The sequence below is a fragment of the Calonectris borealis genome, chromosome 22, assembly GCF_964195595.1.
Source record: "Calonectris borealis chromosome 22, bCalBor7.hap1.2, whole genome shotgun sequence".
Classification (NCBI taxonomy): Eukaryota; Metazoa; Chordata; class Aves; order Procellariiformes; family Procellariidae; genus Calonectris; species Calonectris borealis.
Genome location: NC_134333.1, coordinates 8,458,847 through 8,484,883, shown reverse-complemented (window position 1 = coordinate 8,484,883; position 26,037 = coordinate 8,458,847). Strand labels below are relative to the sequence as shown.

Genomic DNA, 26,037 nt, shown 5'->3' with positions numbered 1-26,037 from the left:
TTAATTCCAGTTTTCCTACAGGGATATGATCCCATTCCCTTCCCCAAAAGATAAAGCAACTCGTCTGATAGAAATATTGGCTGCTTGGTGTGCGTGGGTGTTGTTTTCTTTTTTTTTTTTTTGTTAGGAGTGAACAGGAACTGAACCTTGAACTTCATTTACCCTTTGAACTCGTTACCTTTAAACAAAATTCCCCATGCTTTCCCTCTTCAAACAAATTTCATCACAATTACAGTCCCTTCCACTTCGCTTAAAGATATATAATCATTGACTTGACCTAATTACCTGGTGCAGGCCTTTCTCTACAAGGTGAAAGCCATATTGGTGTGAACAGAAGCTGACCCCTGTATTCTTGATACCCCAATTTTATTCTAATTATTGTATAGGAGGTTTTCCATCTTCCTCTGTCCTCCTATTCCCTCCCCCCAGTTGCTATTTTGTTGCTGGCGCGTTCGGTGATGCCCTTTGGGTTGCGAGCTGCCTGGAGACAGGCTGCAAAATACATCTCATCTTAAAAGCACAGGGGTTTTTCAAGCTCCCCCATTCAATAGGGAACTGGGAGATTCAGCTCTGCAAAAGGCTGCCAAGAACCCTCTCCCATGGAAGCGTGCACAGCGTGTACCCTTCACCCATGACGAGCACATGGGCTGGGGGAGCAGCCGGGGACCCCCACGAAGTGACACCCCACATCACAAGTTTTGCCTACGTGGATTAAAAGCTTTACGCTACCAGGGAACGGGAATTCTGACATGGGAGATGGGAGCCAACGTTTCCTGTAACTCCAGAGCAAGTTGATTGCACTCACAAAGAACTGGGGGCTGCATGGCCCCCCAGCCCCTTGTTCCCCCAAATCCAAGCAAGGAGCACCTCGCCCGCCAGCCAAGGGCGCTCGACTGCCAAAAGTCAATGTTTTCAGCTAAATGATATTTTCGGCTTCAACAAGTCAGTGTGGCAAACCCAGGACTCACGCGCACTTCACACCGTTGTTTTTTCGTCCCCTAATTCGCCCTCCCAACCTACAACGGAAAGTTGCGGGGTGCTGGGCTGATCCTAGTCGGATGTTACCTCTAACAGCTGCTGTTGGAGTCAAACCACTTCACGCTCCTCCAGCATCCCCCCCCGTCATCTTTACCTTGTCTGTCTGCCTGGTCAAACTGCAAACTCTTCAGAGCTGTAACTTGGGGCAAAACAACTTTGATATTGGGGTAGTACCGCAAAGCATCGCTGCAAAAAGAATTAAATCATCTTCCAAAAGACTCGGACAAGACTGTTGTACCTTCCTGTACAATGTCCTCACCTTCTCTGAGGACACTTTTTCCCCTAAAAATAAAATTAAGTTGCAATGAGAAGACGGAACTCCCCATCAACATCATTAGCCTGCTAATTTCTGATGGCCTTCAGAGACAGAGAAAGGCTTAAATTACCTCTGCAATTCAAGATAGTTCCCTTTTATTTTTTAAAACCAACAAGAAAAATCTAACAAAACCAGCTCCAACATTAATAAAGAGTCACAGCAATTGACAGGCAGGGTCACTGAGAAATGGCACCTCCCTAACCTTCTCATTTGTCTTGGGCAATTGAAAAATAATTAGCAATTGCGAAAGGGTTCAATACCTAAGAGTAAACAAAGGGAAAAGGGTTACCCTAAGTCATGGTCCCATGGCCTGGGGCAGAGCTTTTTCTCATCCACAAGGTGAGCATCCCCCCCCCCATGAAAAATTAGCCAAGGACCGGCCAGGAAGCGAAGGGGAGGGCAGGTGTGGACGGTCAACCGGAGCTGCTCTTTGCCTTCAAACCCCTTCCTGCTCCCGAGTTTTATAAGCACCACAACAAAAGAAGAAGCAGAGACAGAAAGAGCCAGCACCGAATCGTGCAGATAGGTGGTGCGCAAACCTCGGTTCTGTGTCAAAGAGGTAGTGCATCCATTTGTTATGGTCTCTTGGCGAGAAAGGCCATGCTCAGATGCCCTGGAGCTCCACTGTAATAAATAGACACTGAAGATTAAAGGAGCAAATCCTACCACCTGCCCCAAGCCTGAACCCACAGATTTAGCATACTGGGGTACCCAGGAGGGATGGAGGCTTTGTAGACAGCAGAGCTATAGCCATTTTATGGCAGTTTCTGCAACCTCGGGGCTTGTGCCGGTGCCCCTGGCTCAGACGGCTCAGCTCCCCTGCTGATCCGTGAATTCAGGGGTTGAACGGGAAGACCAAGGGGGAGGGGGAGGAAAGCGGTGCTCGTCCCCGTCCCCAAGCCTACCCCAGCCATCATGGGATCAAACCAAGGAACCAAACCCCAAAGTCACCATGATCCGCACTATTGTCCTCCTCCTCCCAGAGTTCTTTGATCAGCAGGAAGTTTGCATATCAAAGAAAAGAAGGAAAAGAGAATATTCAAATACCGATATTGTCTGGCCTTACTTTCCCTTGGTAGGGCTGGTTAGTTTTCCATCGTAAAAGTTTATGTGGTTTTCAATCTTCTTGCTTTGCTTTTCTGTTGGTTGGGGTTTTTTCTTAAACAAATTAAGAGTGGCTTTGCAAGACCTTAAATATAAATTTGAAGCATTTCTGATCAACTTATTCCCACTGCATTTGAAAAAAAAAAAGCTTATGTTTGTTTTTTCCAACTAGATTTCTCCCAGACTGGGGGGAGAGGAGGGATATAGAATTTTTCCTTGATTCAAAATAAGATGCATTTTTTCCCCCCAACAAAATAATTGAAGCTGATGGATCTGGTCCAGCAGAGCTAGCAGATCCAGGGAGATACTCAAAGCAGACGTGGAATTTCCACCTACACGTGAAAATAAAGCAACTTCAGATCAGCCTTGGCAGAAAGCAAACTGGAAACCCATTTTATGAGCCGTGTCACCACCCTGACGTCCACTAGATGACAAACATAGCTAAAAGTTGGCAGCGAAGATTTCTCACCTACTTGAGAGATGCCATTACAACTCGAGGGAGCCAAAGTCATGCTCTGCTCCTTGATGGCTATAGAGATTACTCAGGTATCAATTCCTAAACTAGAGCTAGGACAGGGCTGTGAGCGTGGAAGGGGGTAGACAAATGCACCCATTTATTGTTTTGTACTTCTGAGGTTGTGCCTTCCTTCCCACCAATCTCCATTTGCATGCAGCCTTACAGGGATTACGATAACAAAGTTCCCAAACTTACCAAACCACTGGCCTTTCCTTCTCATCATAGCAGAGGGCTAAAAATATGGAGAGGGCAATAATCAAAGATAGCACCAAGTTTTAAACACACAATACCAAGGTGAGGCTGAAAAATGCTCTGGTAAATCTAATGTCGCACTCATAAAATAACAGAGCAGATTTAAAAAAAAAAAAAAAATCAAAAAGGGACTAAATTACTTTATGAGCACCTAGGCTATAATTGCCTTCTTGGCAACAAGGAACCTTTGGGTTTGTGAAGAGCGAATGACCTTAGGCACACACGGTCAGCCTTCCTGATCAAGCTACAAAATTAGCAGACGAAGGGTAATGTGGAAGACGCAATATATCTCGAGACTTTACTGAGCGTTTGATGTGGTGCCACAGCAAATCTCACTGAAAAAATTAATTTACCTCAGCTTGGATAGAAGCAATTGTCACAGACTGAAAATTGGCCCAAGGGCCACAGACAAAAGCTGGTGATAAATGGCCTTCTGTCACGTGGGGAAGAAGCGTCTGTGTTGGGGTACTGCAGGGTATTAGTCCCCGTTTTATCAAAGGCAAGTAAACAGTCCATTAATTCAATGAGCAGGAAGATACTAAATTAGGTGGTAACGCAAATATCAAGTGAAAGCAGAGGAAATAATAGTAGGGGACACAGAGAGGTTAGGAATATGGACAGAATAATAAAATGAGATTCATCCTACTAAAGTAGGGTAACAAAAAAAGTAATCCAGAGCGCATCCAGCACCGGGGAATATTATGGAGTAAAAGGGGAGAAAAATAAGAATTTGCAGTGTAATTGAGGATCTCAAAAATAAGTTGGTTGCACGGTGCACAGGGGTGAGGGACCTCTGCCACTGGGTGAGAGCGAGGGAGTCAGGATAACAGCAGCCTGCTTCCAGCAATGATGCGACACCAACACAGGCTAAACCCCAAGACTGGATCTGGCCCGAAATCTTGGGAACTCGCACCTAAGACACTGACACGAAGGGCGTGCGCAGGAAGAGGATGGAAACCATTTCCCTCCAAAGTCAGGGCATCTCTGAACTCATCCTGTAGTCCACAGCTCCCTGGAATAATCAGGTCTGCTTTGAAGCATAAGAATATCAATCAAGTTTAAGGAAGCAGAAATCAGGTAGACTTGAAAGCTCCGCTGAGCCAAAGACCTCTCCTGCAGATGCCCATGGCCTTTGGGGGACAGCAGAGTTCCTTTTAGGCAACTAGAAATGGGTAAAGCAGAGATGTAAGTTATGGGGGGTGCAGAGCACCACCCTATATATATTTTCAAAGATTGACACCAACCGCCTGCCTGCTCCAAATCTTCAAGGAAAGTTCATCTCTATCATACATGTCCTCTCCACACACCTCATGCATCAGGTGTTTATCAGGAAAGGCAGAGTACTTCCAGGATTTGGAAGGAGTTCAGAGAGTACGGGGAGCTTCACTCCACTAAATTTTGTCCTCCCTTGGGTTTTGTGGCTTCTTCGCCCACCGCTAGCACAGTCCCTCCTAGGCATCTCTTTTGGCAGGGTCTTGTTGCCCTCAACATAAGACTGTCTCTGCACTGAACGCCTTTGCCCCAGATACCATCAGTCTAAAGTTAAAATAAACTTACGATTTCTTCCTCCAAATTCCATCATTTTTGTTAACGCTTTGATCCTCTGCAGAGCGATGCCAGACCACTTCCATTTACAGCAGATGGCCAAGCCTTATTACTAAATGCAAAATAGTTCTTTGGCCAGAGAATCTGAACAAGGTGTTTGGGGCTCCAAGGCATTAAGATGCGATCGTCACCTACACCATGGGCTCTGTATTGGACCTGGGTCAAGCCACTTGGCACTCCACCTCGGCCCCAGCTCCATCAGAATTATTTCCTCCACTCCAATGGATGAATCTTACAGTAAAAACCAGGCTAATGCTCTCCTCCTGCTGCTCTTCGATTTGCCTAGTGAGCTCTTTGGGTTCTTTCTCCAAAGTCAAGGCTTCTTTCTCCAAAGGCCACCCAAGTGCCAGCAGCACCTTTGCACGGCTTCGCTGCTGGGAAGGTGCCATTGCGAGGGCAACGTGGTTAAAAACCGCAGCTGCCGAGACACAGCCCTGGGTGATGGGATGTTTCAAGGAATTGATCTATCTGCCAGAGCGTTTGTTCAAGCCCAGGGTGAGGGTGGATAGAGGAACAGCAGCAATTCACCAATTTCAAACAGCAGCTCCCACTTTAACCTATGAGTGCAGGGAAAAAAAATAGGGGTGAAGCTTTGTAACCAAATAAAGAGAGCTGTGAGCTCAATAACAGGCATTATCCTATGGCAAAGATTTTGTTATTGTTGAGTACTGATTCCTTTATCTCTCGGAGACAATCAACCTTCAGCCAGAGGAGTCTAACCTTAAAACCCCATAACTCAATTTTACATAGTGTTAAAGTTTGGGGGGATATTTGTCAGTGCTGGAGCTGATACAATCAGTCTGGAGGACCCTAGAACAAAGAGCAGTGGGTGAAGAGCGTGTCACCTCCGCACACATTCGTTTCCTTGATGAACAAGGAGCTATTAGTTGGCGAGAAAGCATTATCAGGGTGAAGGATGATGCCGATTGTTTCGGCTGCTCTTCCCGTGACACTGGATTAGAAGAAGAAGTCCCGGTGTCTGCTCAATGCCCCACCGGCTCTGCCCCCGCCGCACACAGGTACGCGTCCGCACGCTCACAGCCTCCCTTCACCACAGACCAAAAATCAATCTGGACACCCAATCTCTTTCAACTGCCACATCTCTCCGAGGGTTAAACAATAAAAGTTTAACTTGTTTTAAGAAGTAGTTCATCACCGTAAGCCTTAAACAAAGCTACTCTTTAAAATACACACGGGCACACACACACACAAAACGCCTTCCTGCAAAATGACAATGACAGGACATCCAGCGTAGCCTCTTTGCTTGAGTAAACCCACCGGCAGGTACAGCAGCTCTAGGGAGAAGCTTGCTGAATAAAGTTACACTTGACTCCTTACATTTAAAGCAGAAATGAAAGAAATGAAAAGAAAAACAAAAAGAGGCCTTTTCTTCCCTCCAGTTGTCCTTTAGAATTTATTATAACCAGTCTTTAAATTAAATTCTTCAGGACAGTGGCTTTATTTTTGCACGTAGTGATTTTCAGCACTACATAACCCGAGTCATAATTTAACATATTCCCCGTGGCTCACATTGAACCACACGTTTAAGCACACGCTTAAGTCGGAATGAAGTCAGCAGTAGTTTAGCATGTGTTAACGTATCTATAGCAGGGGCTTTTATTGCTGTCCAGACCATTTCTCTCAGCTGGGAAATTTTGTGTTTCAGGACTTGTTAGTGTTTCGAGATGGATCCTGCAAGATATGGGTAGAATCATCATTGTTGCCACGAGCAGTTCCAGGTGAGCAGACGATGCTCTGAACGTGGTTGTGGGATGAGGCTGTCTTTATTCGGAACCTATCCTGCTTTTTCCCCAAGGGAGAAGGGCCCGAGGCTCTGCTGCACTTCTACCAGGAACACGGGGAAAAGCACGTGCTTTGTTTGCCTTTTTGTCCTCGAGTTGTCACGCAAATGTGTCCCAGAGAGGAATGAGGAGAAGTTGGCCCTGGTTTCACACAAGTCATTGTGTTATGCGAGCAGAGGAAGAGCCTCCTTCACCTCCTCTGCTAACGACCTCATTAGGCTCAAAATTCTAATATGAAAAAAACCAAAACCCAAATCTTTGCTACAACCTCGACAGATTTCAAGTGCATAATCTAGAGCATCTCTTACCCTTGTTCCTGTTGAAGTATGCACGTGGAACCCACCAAGTATTTTATCTTACTATTCGTGTATTTGGTGAAAGAATGTCAAGTCCAGATTTGCTGTAAGCCCGTCGCTACCGGTGCCAGGCACGCTCAACCCCTGGCACTTCTGCAAGGGCGAAACACCGTTCCCAAGTCACGGCGAGGTCCTCAGTGCCAGCCGGGGGCTCCGGGCAACCTGAGGCTGCTTCCGCACGGCCACAGGCCACCGACCGGCTGATCCAAACCCGGCACCCGCCCAAGCACCGCACCTCAGCACCCTGCCCTCCGAGCATCCCTCCTCCGGGGAAAACCCCGGGCAGGTCAGGAATGAGAGACTGTGCTGCCTGTTAATGTAGGAAACTAGAATCGCTTTCTTTTAGAAAAAGAGACACTGTCATGAAGTTCCACCCCAACACTTCGTTAACTGACATTTCCTGCATATTGATCCCTCTGCTGGGGAGAATATAGAGACACAAAGCGTTTACGCCTTGGATTTACATACTCATGAATAAAAAGGCCTTTAGGAGGCGGGTGCGTAAGTTATCCCAGCCCCCAACGCAACAGGAACTTGCGCATTGATAATTCACGTGTGTTTGACATGAGGAACACGCAATTCGCCACGAGAGGAAGCTCCATCCCGGCTCCTGACAGCTCCCACACCACCCGGGACCACGCACCCGACAGCATCGGCTCAAAGGCGCCCGCGCACTGAGCCCCTGCTCCCGCCGAAATAATCTACGGGCTGAGGGCATCCTCCGCTGCAATTAATTTTAAGCTGCGATCATAAGCCAACGCTCCCTGTTTTCGTGCAAGCTCGCTGTTGTTAAGCCGTTCACTAAAAAATCCAAGTAACACCTTGTCATTAAAGACTGTCCTCTAGGTATGGAAAATAAATCTATTCGTCTGATCCTGCACTTACGAAGCAATACAAAGAAACTTTAATTATGCTTTTTCCCTGTCGGCAAACAGTGAAGGCGGCAGGATTTTTGCTTTAGAAAAGACGCATTAATAAGTTATCGGCATTTCACTGACTTCTAAGCGATTTGAATTAGAACTGTCGGGCCCCACAGACCCACCGAACTGCTGAGATTTTACACCACGTTTCATAACATTTTTGTTTTCCTTAAGAGCTCTTGCAATCAAGGAATTACTTGAGAATCTCAGCTTAAAAAACAAACATCCCAGTGGCTGGGCAGAAACCCCCTTCCAAACCACAAACCGAGGCATGCAACACCCAAAGACCGCATCACAAACACATTATTTGGTGTAAAAGCAACTCATGCTTTTAAAGCCAGCGCTTGAATCCTGAGGTTGACAGTCCTCAACTGCAAATAACCACCATGAAATTGCATCCCATTTAGATGTGGGAGCTTAAGGGATAGGCTGGACCAAAACATTTCGGGGCCCGATCTGGTTTGTGTCAGGATTACATCCCAAAATAAGCGCTTAGGGACCGCTCAGACGACAGGATGATCCTAAGGGATCCAGGCTGCCAGCCCCCTGCAGGGCTGAGCACCAGCAGGGACTCGCCCTCCGGTCCTCCCGCCAGCCAGTGCCGGCGGGCAAGGTCTCACCACTTTATAAAGAAGAACTGCTTTTACGGGGTGCAGGGGGAGGCACAGGGGGAGATTAGACCAGGCAGAAGGCACTTGCAATCGCCCCGTTTTCCACCCTTAGCACAAGAACAGCCTCTCAAACCAACTCCCAAACATCTCCGCTTGAGGAAAAATGACTTTGAGTTCAAAATGGGCACCCACAAAACTGCGGGCTCAGTCGGCTGCCCTCAGGACCAGCATCTGCAGCTTGACGTGCCCGGCTGATGGAAGCTGCGGCCACAAGTCAGAGAGGATTTCTGCAGCAATTGCGCTACAATTTGCTGCAGCTGTAAAATCCCAAATGAGAACACGAAGCCACTTTGGGTTGGGTTGTTGTTTTGTTGGGTTTTTTTTTTCCATTTGTTTGTTTTAAATGAAAGCTGAAAATCTCGGTAACATTACTCTCACCGATGCTTGTTCTCTACAAAGGTCTGAGCTCTCCTATATAATTTATGCATCTATTTCTGGCAGCCTGCAAGCAACCCACCCTCCTCCTCTCCACCCCGAACAAATAATCCTTAATATAGAGGTGAACCGAGTTGCTCCATATAAAATATAGCCAAACCTTTTGACCAGCCAGAGTACCGTTCCAGGAACTTATTTGCACAATGCCAGAGACATTATCACACTGGGCTTGAAAGCGCTAATGTTATGGTGCATTTCCATTCAGAAAACGATAAATCAAAGAACATGAGCTCTGTAGCTTTAAGGGAGTCTGATTTCTTTACAAACTGTCACGCAGTATAAGTAGATATTTTTTAGAAAACATGTTGTTTTCTTATACATGGATTTGTGCCTGTTCTCCTCCCCTTGGCAAAACTCACATTGAACTGGTCAAACCTGCTCGAAGCCATGATAAGGAATCAGGAGAAATAACTGATCTGCGTTTTAACCTCTCGCTCCCTGGGCTCGTTTGGATGATGCCCGGGATCAGAAAGGAAACGAGCCAGGAGAAACCTTCAACGGCCATCGCACTCGTCACAAACCCGTTCCCCAAATGTTTCCTAACGCTGTTTCATAAGGCTTAAAAGTACATCAACAGCAAGTTTATAATCACCCGCTCAAAAGCAACGAAAGACATTTCTGGACATCAGGGAGGCAGAGATAATTGCTTCTAATGGTATTTGAAAAGAAAAATGTAAAGCTTTCAACTCCAGCGTAAGAGGCATTTCCACTCATCTGCGGGCATTCAGGGTTTGATCTATGCAGACTATCGAACTTGCAGATACTCAGCATTTCTGAAACAGGTTCTTAGTCTGCATTTTATTTCACACACGTTCTTCTTACACCTGAAATTCAGCAGCATTTGGGCAAGCGGCTTCTTTGGGCCGCAGCACAGGCTGAGAGCCCCAGGCCACGCCACCCTCCCCTGCGTCGGCCGCCTGGTGCCTCACCACCGCTGTTTATCCCAGCGCAGCGGACATCAGGCTGTCGCTGGGGAAGAAAACCGCAGTTCCCACTTTGGGTTTGGAAAAGCAGAGATTTGCTGTTACTCCATCGACACAAGGGCTTAATCCAAGCCCACGCCGAGCTGTCACAGCTCCCGCAGTGGGAAGAAGAAATTCGCAGAAGCACCTGTTTTGGAGGTCGGGGGTTTGGTTTGGTTTGTTGGTTCGGTTTTTTAAATGAAAGTAACAAGAAAGCAAAAGGCGCCCACGCGGGTTTCCAGCCGCGGAGCCCCGCGGGAGCGGCGCCGCCCTGCGCCACACGGGGGCGCTGCAGAACTCCGCTGCGGCTCCCGCGCCCCGCCCGCCCCCCGGTGCGCACCCCTGCACCCCCCCTGCACGGCCCTGGCACCCCCTGCACCCCCTGCACGGCCCTGGGCACCCCCTGCACCCCCCCTGCACGGCCCTGGGCACCCCCTGCACCCCCCCGCACGGCCCTGGGCACCCCCTGCACGGCCCTGGCACCCCCTGCACCCCCCCGCACGGCCCTGGGCACCCCCTGCACCCCCCCCGCACGGCCCTGGGCACCCCCTGCACAGCCCTGGCACCCCCTGCACCCCCCCCCGCACGGCCCTGTGTGCCCCCTGCACCCCCTCGCGCACGGCCGTGTGCGCCCCCCCCGCACCCCTCCCTGCACGGCCCTGTGCACCCCCCCTGCACCCCCCGCACGGCCCTGTGCACCCCCTCCACGCCTCCCTCTGCATGGCACTGTGCACCCCCCCTCTGCATCCCCCCTGCACGGCACTGTGCACCCCCCCCCGCACGGCCCTGTGCGCCCCCCCTGCACCCTCCCCGCACAGCTCTGTGCACTCTCTGCACACCCCCCCTGCACGGCCCTGTGCACCCCGTACAATGCACCCTGCGCACCCACCTGCACACCCACCTTTGCCCGAGCAAGGCTGCACACCCACCCGCATTCCCAGCTTCTCCAGGTGCCACTGAAAACATTCCTGCAGGCTGGATTTTTACAGCAATGAATTCCATATTTAGGAAGTGATTCCTTAGAGTTTAGAAGTGTGTAGCAAGTACAGGGAAAATAAAAGCAGAAACTCTAGTTGTAGATGCAAGGACTACCTAGAAGCACATGTTCAGAACACTACACGCTTCAGGGAGAAAGGATTCGGTGCTCCAAAACACCCGCAAGAGAGAACGCAGTACACCCTGAAAGAGGAGCACGTTCAGCCTCCTGCAGCGGCTGCCACAGACCAGGCAAGAAACTTCTAAGAGAAGGTTACGGACTTCTCCCCCGGATTTGCAAGCTGGCTCGCCAGGGTCTTGTTTCTGCAGAGTTAGGTACAAAACTCACGGTGGTGTTTTATTGTTTCCCTACCCATTTCTATGGACTAGAAGGCCAAACATGAGCAAATGGGGCCTTCTCCAGGACGCAAATGCGTTCAAGAAGTACCTGGAGATGGATTAAAAGACGTGCCACCTCTTTACAGTTTCTAACCCCCTCAAAACCTTCAGTATCACACTGCATTTGTATCTGTCCCCCCTTCCCATGCTACTGGGGCACAGTGAGGTACCGTCTCATCTACCACCCGCCCCACCTTTTAAGATAAAAGCCGGTTTTAGCACAGTTTTATAAATCAAAGGGAATTTTTGCTAAAGGATTTGATTTTAAGACACTCATAACTTACATATTTTTAAAAAAACACCCCACAGAGCTGAACGAGCTGTAAGTATGTTTGGCCAAAGTTCTCTGCTGACATGATGGAAAAATCTTGGAAGTCAGAGGCAAGATTTCTTCCCCCAGAGACCATGCCTAACAGAACCCGTAAAGTACATTCCTGTCACTGTGAGTTATGCTCCCTTCCACACGCTAACGGATACCCGTGTAATATAAAAGAAAATATATTGTCGCTTATGTTGTAGTGACACGGCAGTACAGCCGACAGCCAGGCGCGGGGGCAGAGGCCGCGGTGGCCCTCACCCCCTCAGCTCCGTGTGATCTCACCGTGACACCGCGTGAATCGTTGGATCCTGGCTCAGCATCCCTCCAGCAAGAGATCTGATGCTCTGTAAGGACTGCAGAAGCACCGCCACGGGAAACCCCAACTGATAAAGCCATATCTAGAAGTTTCAAATATCAAAGATGCGCATCTCCTACCCCTCAGGACGCCGGGGTATCTACCTTATGCTTCAGTAAAACTAACTGAACAAACACTGGCAAATTAAGTGATCTACCAGTTTAAAAGACAAAACATTTTTGAAAAGTCTTCAAGTGGTCTGAGCAGAGTACATTACATGGGAAGTGCCTCCTAAGAAATACTTATCATTATAACAGTACTTAGCACTTCCACAGTGCTTCCCAGCCTCCCAGCACTGTACAAACATTAGCTTCTTAATCACTCATTAGGGACGATCCTATAGAGCTGGGCCATGCCTCATTGAGTAAAGTCATCCCCAACTCGCTCAGTCCCTCTTGCTCCCTCCAGAGACAACTTTGAAGGTTCTCCGATTCCCACGAGAAGTTCAAGCAAGGAAAAGTGTTCAAAATGAACAGTGGTGCCATTCCCTTGCCTCCAAACTCCCCCATTTTTCCTAGCAAGGAGAGGCAGAAGTGAGCATCATCCCAGCCAGAGACCTGCTTCCATTAAAACCCTGAATTAATAAAGTTGGGAAATTCAGGAAGGTGGACGATAGCAGCCTTTAACAGTGCTGTGGGCTGCACCTAAGGACATAACCTCTTGTTGTTGCAAAACAGGGCTAAGAAGGGATGGAAAAAAGCCACAGGAATGATAAGTATGTTCCCACAACCGGCCAATTTCTTCTTCTGGCCATAGCTAGATGGATTACCCCGTGCATCAGCCACCTGTGCCGCCCGAAAGGAGCAGCTCTCGGTCACTTATCCGTGTGACAGCAGCACCCCGAGGGTCCATCGTGGCCCAGGCTCTGAACTAGAACGCAGGAGCAGGGGGCCTGCTCCAGGGACCTTGCCGGCTAAGTGGAGAAGAGAGTGCGGAAGCAAAAAGGGGCACAGTGAAAATGAAGGTTTGCACACTCAGAGAAGCCAAGGCAAACTTTGATCATGGTGAAAATCAGTTCATGCAGTCTTAAAACTTTCTACTTTTCCCACAAGGATGTTCTAACTCAGGAATCAAGACTCTTTGACACACCCGTTAGCTTAATCCACTTCTCTGAAGTAATGATTTAAACTCTCAGGTGATTGACTTCATTTAAAAAAAAAAAAAAAAATCATTGTGCTTTCACCCTCTATAGTGAAAAAAGTAAGCAAAGAAAACAAGCAAGCAAAAAAAAAAAATCCCCCAAGTAAACAAGAAAATCTGATAGTAAGTCATCCCGGAAATTCAAAAACCCAGAGGAAATCACAACCCCGATCCATACCCATCCCACTGGCAGGCATCTAGAAAAATTCATTCTGATGATGTCCCTATAAACCACGGCAGGGCAAAGAAAAGGTTCCAAAAATCCTGTGTTCAACCTTTTTTCCCTTTAATATTACTGTTTCAGGCTACCAACAGCCTGCATCCAATCAGCCAAAATTGCTCAACGTTCATCCAGAAGGAACACACACAAAGTCAAGCCCATGGTTTGCTGTTATTCAGCACTCTTACCCGTTTCCAAGAACTAACACCTCATTTTAACGTAACTGCTCGGGACGCCAGCTTTTTTCCCTCCTTTTTGTAGTATGTAATTTTTCTATGTTATCAATCTCCTCGCCATTCACCCAGTCGGGCATCCTTCCATCGAGCCTGGCATTTCATCTGTGTCTGAAAACTTCCAGTGGTGCCAAGTGTTTGCATACCTTGCAAGTGTTATGTCAAACTCTGCCCCTTAGAGCTGCCAAAAACCACCACTCAAAGTTAGCAAAGCAAATACCTCCTTAGACAAGCTTAATAAACACGCCAGGAGAAACCCTAGACTTCATAAAGACATTGCTCGCCTGACGAGGCCAAGCTTGAGGTCTTCAGCACCCTTTCATGTCCCATTTAGGCCAACATCCATTATCCTTGTCACACGTTCTCCATCCGCACTCTGCATAAGTGCATCATATCTGCGCACACAGATTATTTAAAACGACCAATCCCAAACTCCACACCTCTTTTCATGCTGCAATTACTAGCTAACTATCAGACCAACCTCGTCTCTAATCAGCCTGAACAAAGACATTTATTTTATGGCATAAATCAACACATACAGCAGACATGCCTAGCGTTTTGCACTGCGCAAAGCAGCTAACTTTGGTGCCCATCAGCTCTTATGGCCTCGTCCCAAATAAATCCTCATTTCTTTGTATTCTTGACTGATGACTACCGATTCCTAACAAGAGTGGGAGTAGACATGAAAGACTACATTGAGCAGAGAGAGGTGGAGAAGAGGAGGGTCCGAAGCAGAGAAAATGAAAGAGGAAGGACAAGGTGGGGGGGTAAGAGAGCACGGGGGGAAAGTGCAAGGGAAGTGAAAGAGGAGGAGGAAACAAGATCTGTGGGAAGCGGAGATTGAGAATCTGAGACCAAAGCCGTCAAGCCTTCACCGGGGCCCCAAGATAACCCCTGAGAAGATCAGAACAATCTCAGCTCTTAGGCTTCAATTTCAATAGCACATCGCAAATCCATCACTCCCTAAACCGCCACTCACAAGCAGACGTGAGCATCGCAGCAACTCTTTGCCCAGAAAGCCCCCACCTGCCCTTCAATGCTTTGGAAAGCGCCCTTGGCCTCGGATGCCAGCTCCCATCCACCGCCCGGCTGGGAGCCCTTCCACACCCGCAGGAAGAAGCCCAAATTCCCAAGCACTAGAAGGTCCCACAAAAGGCTCTCCAAAGCAAAGCACCTTAAAGAGGTTTAATTTTCAAAGGGTAGGGGGAGACAAGGTTTGAGAAGACCCTTTAAAGTGTGAGGCTGAGCACCCAAGAAGGAACACACCCAAAAGTTGCACGTTAACTTTGCGAAATGCTAGCCACCGGGTCAAATTCTGCTCTTTTCCATCACTGTTGTCAATCCAAAATAGAACAACCAACTCCACTTTGCACCAAGATAATCAAGAAATACATTTAACTTAGCAATATTAAATTCAGGATCACTATAACATTTTATAGTCATTGATAAAACAGGTACCATTAACAAACAACAAAAAAACCCCAAAACACCTCCAGCGTTATGAGATGGATGAATGACAACAAGCAAGTCATACTAGATTGCACTTACCTTTCCATCTTCTTCACTCAAGGACTTCAAAAAACATCAGTGACTTACCATCATCCTGGAAGTCTGATGGAAGTGACGCATCAGATGTCATGGAAGGAGCCAAACTCCAGCTCTGATTTTCATCAGAACTGTCCTGTCCAAAGCCAGCGTCATACTGATCCTCTCCTAGAAAGAGAAGGAGAGCCTGATTTCAGTGAAAAGGAGTCATTTCTAAATCCAGATCTTATTGCCTACACCGTGAGACATGTTTCCTCGTGGTTCCCACCTTCCACTGAAGTTCTCTACAAAACCCAAAACCACTTTTGTGCCAGATTCATCAGTTAGGGCCAAGGTGGCACATTCCTGCAGCAGGAACACTCATGCTGGACACGTACAGACTTCACCCCTGGGGGGCATACAAGGGAGGCTGGAAATACCAGTCTCGGGGCCAAACTACCAGAGCTACGTCCAATTCCTTGTTCTTGCCCTCAGTACATGACCTCTGCACAAATCATCCATCTGTAAAATGAAGCTACCCGCTTCACTAGAGTGAAGAATCTTCCTATATTGTAAGAAAAAGTTCTGAGATCCTTTATTGAAGAGTGGCGGGGCAAAAACCATTGACTCCCTACGACAGGCAGTCACATACAAATGAACAAAGCAATCGGCTGTGTGCGAGGCAGAAGCTGTTACCTCCCCGTACTTGAGGTTGCACTGAATTTTTCTGTAAGCGGACATTTTGCTAGGGAATTTGCTACTGATACTGGATTTTATGCAGGAGGCCCTTAGATACTACAGTGACAAATGTTAATACCAAATTTTCGTATCAATGGAGTGCAGCTAGCCTACCTGCAGAAGAAAATACTACTCACCCTAAACAAAGCAAAAAAGTGGTCTTTCAAGCTTTTGCCCTACATTTCCTGAATACACACAGCCCAGACGGCTGATAACAGAGGCAAAGACAGCTGCTTACTCATTCAACACACAACAAACAGCACAAAAGGTGAGTTTTCAGCTGATGTTAATTGTGTTCAAACACTAAAAACAAGTTTTATCTCAGCAAACAGAGGAACTGTGCCCCACAGTTTAAATCAAGCACTGATGAAAGGGTCCAAGGCCTGGAACGGAGGGTTATAACGCTCTTCCTCCCACCAAGAAAGACAGTGGAGACGCCGTGAAGTCTCCAGCTGCAGGAAGACAGGACACAGTATTTTGGATGTGCTTTATTTTCAACATCCCAGGTTGCAACCTTCCCTTGCTTGCTCTGAGCACAAAGCTCTCGGAGAGCCCAGGCTCCTGCGTTCAAGGACACGTTTTCAACAAAACTTCAATTCTTCACCAAAAGGAGCAATCTGGCTGTGAAGAACATAACGCACACAAGATTGTCCTCCCACAGATCAGTTCCTTAAAAAACAAATCACACTGAGTGCCAGACACCATGATAGTCTTGCTGATACTAAAAGCTCAAAGGTCTGGAAAAACTGAAGATCTGACTTTGAGATCTACCAAAGGCCTATGGGGGTCAATGACTGAACAGAGGGGTCCCTGGCAGTCCCCCCTTTAAGCCAGTACAACTTTCCCAACAGGGGAAAAGCCCAAGGAGTAATCAAATCTTTTCCCAGCTCTACGCTCGCTTGCTTCCAGCAGCCACCCCAGCACGCAGTGCGGAACATCAGATTCCAGAGAAAAAGGAAATTCAGAAAATAACTTTTCTCCTTTTGGGAGGTGCATCATCCAGCATCTGCATTACTAATCTCTGACGCCAAGACGAAAGCTGCAGGTCCCTGGCCCAAAAGGGCAGGCTCTCATCCCTCCTGCGGGATCAGACATCAGCAGAGCTGGTGCTGCAGTCGTCTTCCATCCACAGACTACTTCTAAATCACGGAGAGTAAGCAAAGCACGTTCCTCTCTGCCACAACAAACTGAAAGTCATGCATGCACCTCCACGAGGAAAAAAAAAAAAAAAAACAACAATTAGGGGTTAAAAAGCAGAGACTGAAACCCCCCGCTCCGCTGGCCAGGCTCTGGGAAGCGGAGCGCATCCGTGAGCACACCACTGACCGCCTGACCTTGGAGAAGTCATTTCAGTGCTTTGCTCAGTTGTGTGTGACAAGGGGATGTTTCTTCCCTGTTTTACCGTAGCATTTTGAGATCCTCAAATAAAAAGGCTCTAAAAAACCTATATAAAAAGCTGCTACCAAATAGCAAGAGCTCAGTGGCGTAGGAAACACGGCGTTCATTCTAACGAGGAGCCTTCCTCAGCGCCGCGCTGCAGTGCTGGGGCTCGACTGTCTGCAGCGATGTGAGGATGCCAGCACTACAGGACAGTTTCCATGAGCCCGTTCAAGCCCCTTAAAAAGAACATTTTCTTCCAACCAAACTGCACCATATTAAACCCAGCTTTTCAAACAAGCGCCGAGGTAACAGGTGGTCCCCTGTAACGAGGTACAGGTGCAGGATTATTGCGATAACGAGCAAACTGTTTCTGGTTTCCGACTAGCAGGAGGCAGCGTGGCACGGTGCAGCCGCCGCGCTGGGGAGGCACGGCTCACGCAGCGGTGCGTGGCTGCAGTAAACCATTCGGAACAAGAACAAGGGCCCAATCAGGAAAGTTACTTGCAAGAATAAGTCACGGGCTTTAACGGCAGGAGAAGCCGGTACACACATCATCCACGGGGAGGAATCAAGCCACAGGTCTCTGTTTTGGCAGAATAATTCCCAGGCATGAAATACCGTACAGGGGGGTTGTCACCATAAATGGGCTCTTTCTTGCTGTCCCCATGCAGGAGTGGAAACTGGGGTTTCACGTGTTCACGCAAGCTTCCATAACCCACTCAAATACACCCAGGCTGCAGCGTGTACATACGTGTGTCATGCCAAGCGCAGCAGGACTCCAAATTGTGTGACTACTGCAACACAAATCAATACAAACAAAGGCATTTTGTTTGGTTTAGTATTAGGAATATTTTCAAACACCACTTATGGTTTCAGTAACAAAGAAAGATCAACAAAAACCCTGCACACGTAGCTACTTAAAACGAATCCTATTTCCTTTCCATTTGGATTTGCATTACGAGAACTTCTTGTGCTTTAATCCGCTTCTCCATAAAGTTTATGGAGCAGCAACAGCTAGTTGAGTCCAAGCAGAAAAAATAACCAACAACTTGTCAGGGGCCAAGCTATTGTTCTGAATGAAGAAAAAACTCATTAGCTTTTAATGAAAACACAGGGAATAAAAACCAAATAGCACAGAACCCCAGCAAATAATTACTCTGCACCTGACGCAAAGCTGCTCTATCTTCCTACTCAAATCCTCAGCAAAATTCCCCAACTTATCGCTCTTTGGAGCATGAACAAAAGCAAGATTGACTCTAAGGGAAAGAGCAAGAGGTTTCTTGGGCTTACACCTCATCCAGGGGCTCCCCTGGCACTGTTTGGCTACCCTCGAGTGTGCTAAATACCCGGCTTGCTTGCTTCATGGATAGTTGTGGCACAGGGAAAAAAAAAAAAAAGATAGTATGCCATCTTTCAGCTTTCTGACATTTTCTGCAGAAACAGTTTCTCGCACAGCAGCAGAAAGAGGGGCTTGAAGGCATTCTGTGTAATTAACACAGATATCATGCTTTACACGTATCGACTGAGCAAACTGCAGAGGGGACAGGCTGTGTCTCTGGTGACGGGGGTGTCCCCAGCAGAAGAGGGGGTGGCAATTCAGAGCGCAGTGACTTCGGACAGCAGCGGCAGGCAGGTCACATCAGTCACACCAGGTCCCTGCAGGACCCGCGGACGTCGCACGGACCTGGCATCAGGCAGAGACGCAGCCTCTGGCAGACCCCCTGCTTTGGGGGAGGAGAAAAAATTACCAAGAAGAGAACAAAAAGAACCTCATTAGGCATGAACAGGGCTCCGAGCAAGCAGCACAGGCAGGACCTACAGGAGAAAGGGTCACTGCGATCAGGGAACGCACTGTTGCTCCCTTCTCCACAACCTCAAGAGCACAAACGCTGCTCTCTGCAAGGAAGGGAATGATCTGAACCTACCCTTCCTATTTGCTTTGGGGCTTGCAATGCCAGAGGGTAAAATGAAAGTCCTACCTCTGGCATGGCTGCAGGGTCCGCCAGATGACAGATCTTAGGACAAACGCTAGAAAAACCTCAGTTCAGGTTCTGCTTTTGCTACGATTCTGTTGTGCAGCGTCAGAACGTGCCTCCACACCCGTCTCCCCTTCTGCAGAAGAGAGGGACAGCTACTCTCTCTTAAGACTAAAACCCCGTATTGAGACCTCAAAAATCACGTTCCCCAAGACTGAAATTTTTTCCACACGCAAACCGGCAAAGAAGTTTTCCTTTCTTTAAGCTGCAGTTTGCCCCTCATGGGATGGGGGGGAAGCTGAATTAATGCATCCTGGCACACACAGGAAGAGAAACAATCTAAACAGGTGAAAGGGCTTTGTAGTAGAAAAAAAATTCATCTCCAGTAGCTTGTTAAGGGAACTGCAATTAAGCTTACTTTGCATTCAGCGAAGGTCTTTATCTAGGTACCTAGAGTTTCATTAAGCATCTTTTTAGAGCATAAGAAAAATCAATACCAAGCAAGTTCCATTTACGCTTTTATGATAAGCTTGTTCGTGCCAAAGCGGAAGTAAAATCCCCAACTCAAGTTAATATTCAAGGAAACGAAGTTCCTGCTTTAAAGTAATGACTCCTTAGTACCATACTACAAATAAAGGTCTCTGATCCAAATCCCATCTGCCTTCATGCTCGACAGTGTTAATATCTCTAGATTTTCAGGGACTAATTTAGCAGTAATGCATTTCCCAAAGCAGAGCTGTAAAAGTATTATCAATACTATGGTTTAATATCCCTTACTACAATCACTTGCTGAAATTATGGAGAATCACATGGAAACACATCAACAGAGACGCACCCACACAGTAAGTACTGCTCACATGTAAATATATTATAGTTTAGCTTTTGTAATGTAGTTAAAGCTCTGTCAACATTGCTATTATAAATTATATACCTTTTTAAACACATTTATGTGCTAGAAAATGTATGATGTTTCTTTTTTGAATGCCTTAAAGGCTTCATCGGCTCCTAAGCGCCCATTTGGATCTGTGTGGTTAGTCCCTATGATTAATACGTGAATAGCTGAGGTTTTGGTGGATGCAGATTTTCTGCACCTTCTTCATACAGACTACTGACCCCCTTATAGTGCCAGTGCCCAGGTAACGTTACATTTGCCGGAAAATCCCATCTTTTCTGTTGCACATCACTGTGATACGTGTACATGACCGTCCTCTCCTCCCTGGGCTGGACCAACAACAGTGGTATTATTAACAAAGTACAAGAGAAATTTCTTTATCTACAGATCTCAAAGTGTTTATCCTGCTTAATAAATATTTTTTTGGATGTGGAGATCATCCACAGAAGGAAAATAACTTTGTCCCTGGCTCACAAGATACACAAGGCCACGGCAAGAGCAGGGCCCGTCTCTGCTGACGCTGTTTTATCAGCGGGACAGGTCTACCTCACGGCAATGGGGTCAAAAGCAAAGCGAGGGACCTCCTCGCACACAGGAGAAGCCGATTTATCATTGTTTTAGAAACGTCGACCCAAACAGGACAAGTGAATCCAGTCCAAGCCTCATTTTGTTCACTCAGTATCCAGTTTTTGCTAATTACACTTAGTAAAAGCAAATTAATGGTCCACTAAAAATGCCACTTATGTTAAAAACCAACTAGAAAGAGGGAAGCTCTTTTGCAGAAGGCTCGCTGGTGCCGTGCCGGGGCTGCCTGTGCCGGGTTTCGGGGATGCAATGATCCCGTGTGCCCAGCAGGTCGGGCTGCAGCGCGCAGCATCAGCCGGGGGGATGCGCGGCACCAGCCGGGGCGGGGGGGGGGGGGATGCGCGGCCACCTCCAGCCAGGCAGAAACCCTGCACCGCTGCCAGCCAGCACAGCCTTAACCCACTGATGGGCAGAGAAAGGCAACAAACTTCCTGGGATTAAGGAATTCCCTCAGGCAGGAGCCGGGCAATGCAACAGCAGACTTCTTAAAGCATGGAGAGAGGAAAATAGCAGCTTTCTAGGGTGCAAAAACTACTCCTGTTGTCAGGGGGGTAAAAATCAGAGCCCTACGGGGTCCAAGTATTTTATTACACTGAAAGGAATTCAAGTTTTGAACTCTCAGCTTCGAGAGAATAACCCCAAAGGAGGACAAGAAGTTCAGAGCAGGCTGGGGTTAAATTATTTTCTCTCCCTGTCACATGGCAAAGAAACTTCATGATTATACAAAACAGAAAATAACCTGGAAGTTATTAATTTGTAGACCTTTAGTCTGATATGCAGATTTTCAAACCAAAGTCTTCCCACAACTGATGATGAGTTTATTTCTAAAAAGGAAAAAAGCAAGCAACAACAATAGAAAACCCAAGTCCTACTCACACACCAAAAAGGCCACCCCACAAATGACATTAAGAAGTTTGCAGCTTGCAAGCCTTGCCCGAAAGAAAACTTTGGCAGGGCTGCTCTGCGAGACAGCAAAGCTCCTTCTCATGAATCCAAATAGCTGATGAGGCTGGGGGGCCTAGATATCCCCCCAAACCCGTGGAAACACAAAGAAGCTGCTGAGCTCACGCCACATCTCTCCCATTACTCTGTACTTTCTAATCCCCTGCCAGCCCCTTGTGTCATTCCCCAGCTGAGCTCTCCTCTCCAGTTTTCTCTTCCTTTTCTCCCCGCGTGTTTGCTCTCTCCCTCCCTCCCCCTCTAACTTCCTCCCTCCAGCTCCTCTCTTGCGATCCTTGGCACCCTTTCAGTAGAGGCACTGCATATTCTGCCTCTCAAGTGGGCAGCAGCTACGCAGAACAGCTGCCTGACAGGGGAAGCGCAGCACATTGCAGTCTTGCTAGGAACAAGCCTGAAACCCAGCGCAGCAGAAGATTCCCACGGGATGTAAACAAGTAAACAAGATTTATTCTTTCTTTTATGACCCAGTAACACATCAGTGAAATACAAAGCCCATCCAATGTGAGCAAAAGCAGCCTAAAGCTACCAACAGTTTGTATTTCTGTCCACTAATAAATTATTCCTCGTGAGGCTCTTTCAAGAGAGAAGGTCTTCATTTAAAGGATGGGGATACTGAGGCAGAGGACGATCACAAATCTGCACTTCAGTTCGTCTTCTGAGGTACCAGCTCTGCTAGGAACACAGCAAAACCGTGTCTGTGAAGCCAGGCCCCACGCTTGTGCAAGTGCAATAATTAACACACAGTTCTGCAAATGCAGTCTGGGATCTAAAAAAAGATGTACAAAAGAGGAGACCACAGGCCAAATAGTTTTGGGTAGCATCCATTGCAGTGTCAGTCGGTTCAGCATATTTTCTTTGCCGAAACCCTTCCAAGCGAACAAGGAATAAGCAGAACTAACCCACGAGGGAGCTGGAGTTTAGCGAGCATATTCCAATGACAAGACACAAGGAGGCTGTCTTGCCCGTATCTGCAGCAATTTTCACTGTTAAGAAAAAATAAGTACGGACAGCGAATGCGAAGAGAGGAGCGTACAGCAGCGCCATAGGCACTCTAGGGACTGGAGAAGATGCCCATTAGGCATTTATGATAATGCAAAGGATGATTTTACAGTTGTGTTTGAGGATAGAGTCTGACTAAAGGGCAGAATTACTACTTTGTAGATGATTTGCATGGGGTTACTGCTCTACAAACCAAAACAATGCAGAAGTCATTGGGGAAAGAGGGGGGAGAGAGACTCAAAACTCCACATTTGAACCAGCTGAAGGCTTGGAAGACCCAGGAGTCGGGACCCAGTGCTGCACTCCCAAACCTGCTCCAGCTGAGCGAGGGCTATGGATGCAGAGGGCACCGATTTCCCCGCTCCCCAGCGAGGCTCAAAGGTATACAACAGGGCACTTCTTTTCCTAAGGGCTCCAAAACGTCTTAACAGCCAAAACAGAGAATTTACATCCTTTTTCCCCATTTTTGTGGAGCAGGAGGGTCTATTACCCACTGTGAGAAAGCTCAGGTGATGGTGTATGTGAACACTCTCGTGCTCTATCCCCAGTTGGGCAATTTCTTGAACGTTCTTCTGTTCTGCATGAGCACAGAGCAACGCTTGGGCTGCCTGTTCATTTAAGCACATTACAATAACCCCTGAGATTTCTTTATAAAAAGAAAGCTGCAGCACATTCCTATTACGCAAACAAGTTCAGAAAACACAGAGGGTTCATTTGAGAAGGCTCTCTATCTCCAAAGCTGCACATCAGGCAATTTAGACAATCTAATAATTAGAGTATTTTATTAACTGACCAAAGTGAGAGCAATAGAACTTGTTAATATTTAACTTACTGGGGCTCCCCAAACTGCTGTATATTTAGCATCTTTACTGACATTTTTATACCTTCCTCTTTATGGTGCATTGCTTTACTCTTAAGAGTCTGGTGTGCTCTGAACTTCCCTGGGGCGGGAAGCACGGGACACTGCTAAATGTGAACAAAGAGGGCAAGCTCTGCCCCAAGGTGTTACAATTCGGATGGGTTTCAGAGGACTATGGGCGACTCAGTAGCTTGAACACTTTGATTAATGAACTAGAGATCTCCAAGAAGCACCTAGTAATCCAAACCAGGAAACTTTCCTCAAGTTTGTAAGAAGTTTTAAATCAATGGGCTGGTTTAAAGAGAGTTCAAAAAGCCCTCCTCATTAACCTAATTCTTCTCAATAAAGGTCATGAAAGTTTTGACTTTTAACTGCAGAATAACCCAGCCAAACTGCTAGTTGCTGTTAGCTGGTCTTCCAATCCTATTATAAATTCTGCAAGTTCTTCATTTGCTGGCTCCAAGTGAAGATAGATAACAGCGCACCCGAGGGGTTTTTTTAATCAAATGACATGTTTTTTCTTGGAGGCTTTTCCCTTCTCCTTCCCTCGTTTCATGCAATGAACACACCCAAAAAGAAAAAAGCCCCTAACATTTTCAAGAAATGCAGAAAAGACCTTTTGTATTTCCTTGCACTACAGCAATATGAATTTCAACCAAAGGTAAACACCTTAATTACCGTGCGCTCATAACCAGCTAAACCCATTTCTGACCACTACAGAACCACAGCCAAGGCTGCTCGCTGGAGCAGTCTGGGTCGAGGGACTTCGTCCCAGCCCCGGCTTGGGACGAGGCTGGATGTCAGCACACCCAACTGCTCTGCCAAGTTTTCTCGTCCTCTCCAGCGGAAGGGTGCTGCACGGTCTGCTGCAGCCCTCGGCCTGGACTCCCGGGTTTTTAAAAGATTTTAAAGCTTCATGATAAAGGGGGGGCTTGGTTTCTGGTTTGAACGCTCAAAATGCAATAGCAACAGTTTCAAAGTTACACATACCTCTTGGTTTTTCTATGCATATATGTAAATAAAAATGCAAATACACCTCCATAGAGCCCTTCCCAGAGCACAGACGCTTGCCTCCTACCTATGACATTTTTCCAAGCAAAGCGTGCTGTTTTCTCCTATAATCGTTACTTGCCTCCAAAATTTGTGCACAATACCTTAGGTAGCAGAATAATTTATAAGTCCATGTAAAAGCAAAGCTGTGCAGCTGCTCAGAGTTTGCAAAACTATGAAACAGGAGGGATTGCAATGCAAAAAATACTGTCTCTACACAGATTAGTTTGCCCAGAATATAATACATACACAGAGGCAAAGAACTGCACGCTCAGAGCTGCAGGAAGCAAAGCTTCAGTGCTGATAAAGGGAGCTGTCAAAAGTGTTGATATTAAAGCTTTTCTTTTTTAAGTTAAAGAACATATGCCTTCGTGTATATTTTATTTTTCATTAATTAACTCTGTTCCACACACCACCCAAACACATCTTGGACTTTAGAAGGCATTCTAACAAAAGTTTTTTGTTTTCTTTTTGTCTCTACGTGTTATGACATTTCAAGGGTTGTAGCTGGCACTCATGTTTATAAAGCAGGAGAATTCCACGCATGGCGATAGAATAGATATTTTAACAATATGTTACAAATATTGTCAATTGGATATTTTTTCCCTTGCGTTTTCAAACACATCATAAATCTAGACTAGGTTTCTGTGTATGAACCCTGCTTACCACTGAGCTGGAGACTCTTGGCATCAACGCAAAGAGGGTTTTTTATAAATAAAACTTAGTAAAATCACTATGCACTCCATTAATTCAGGAACACTCTACCTCAGCTTCAAAGGGGATCTTTACAGTAAAGATGGTGTTTTTGCTGCTTTAATGATTTGCTACTTGTACTTGTCATAACTACATGAACCAAATATGCAATACCAGGGAGCAGCGGTTTAGGGAAATGCACAGTTCCGTCTCCCATCCAGCTCCGCTTCAGTTCAATTCAATAGATTTGAGGCTTTATATAGAAAAGCTACTTCATAAATCTAACACTTGAGGCCATTGTATAATGCCAGTTAATGAAAGAAAACCTCGGGCATATACATACCTCATGCACTGCTACAACATCCAACCCCGAAAATAACTGGCGATCCATGAAGTGCTCTGCATCCGAGCCAAAGTAAGTAGGGCCCATAGCGGTAAAACGATACGCACTTCATCTAAATAGTATATACTATGAGGTAAGTGGCCTACTAAGACTTTCCACACTGGTACTTACTTAATCCTTTTACGGAACATGAAGGCTCCCAATTTTTAAGTCATGTTTTATCCCGACTTGTCCCTTAGCCCACCTCCCTGCCATACATTTATATTTATTTCCCCCCCCTGCTTCAGGGAGGTGACATTTTCTGGGGGTAAGGCACTGAGTGGGAGAAGCAGTAAATCTGGACCCAGATCCTGGACACACCTGTAGATGCTCTGGTACCTTAAGCACGTTTCTTGAGCCTCAGTTTTCCTAAATTTCAT

The 26,037-nt window shown here is 46.8% G+C and overlaps 1 protein-coding gene across 2 annotated transcripts in view; it reads right to left on the bottom strand.

The window, feature by feature from the left end:
• SKAP1 (src kinase associated phosphoprotein 1) overlaps positions 1 to 26,037 on the bottom strand; it is a 156,384-nt gene that overhangs the window by 109,976 nt on the left and 20,371 nt on the right. For both annotated transcript variants that reach the window (XM_075171478.1, XM_075171479.1), the window contains one exon: positions 15,216 to 15,332. In XM_075171478.1, the coding sequence (XP_075027579.1) occupies positions 15,216 to 15,332 (117 nt within the window). The remainder of the gene's footprint in view (positions 1 to 15,215; positions 15,333 to 26,037) is intronic.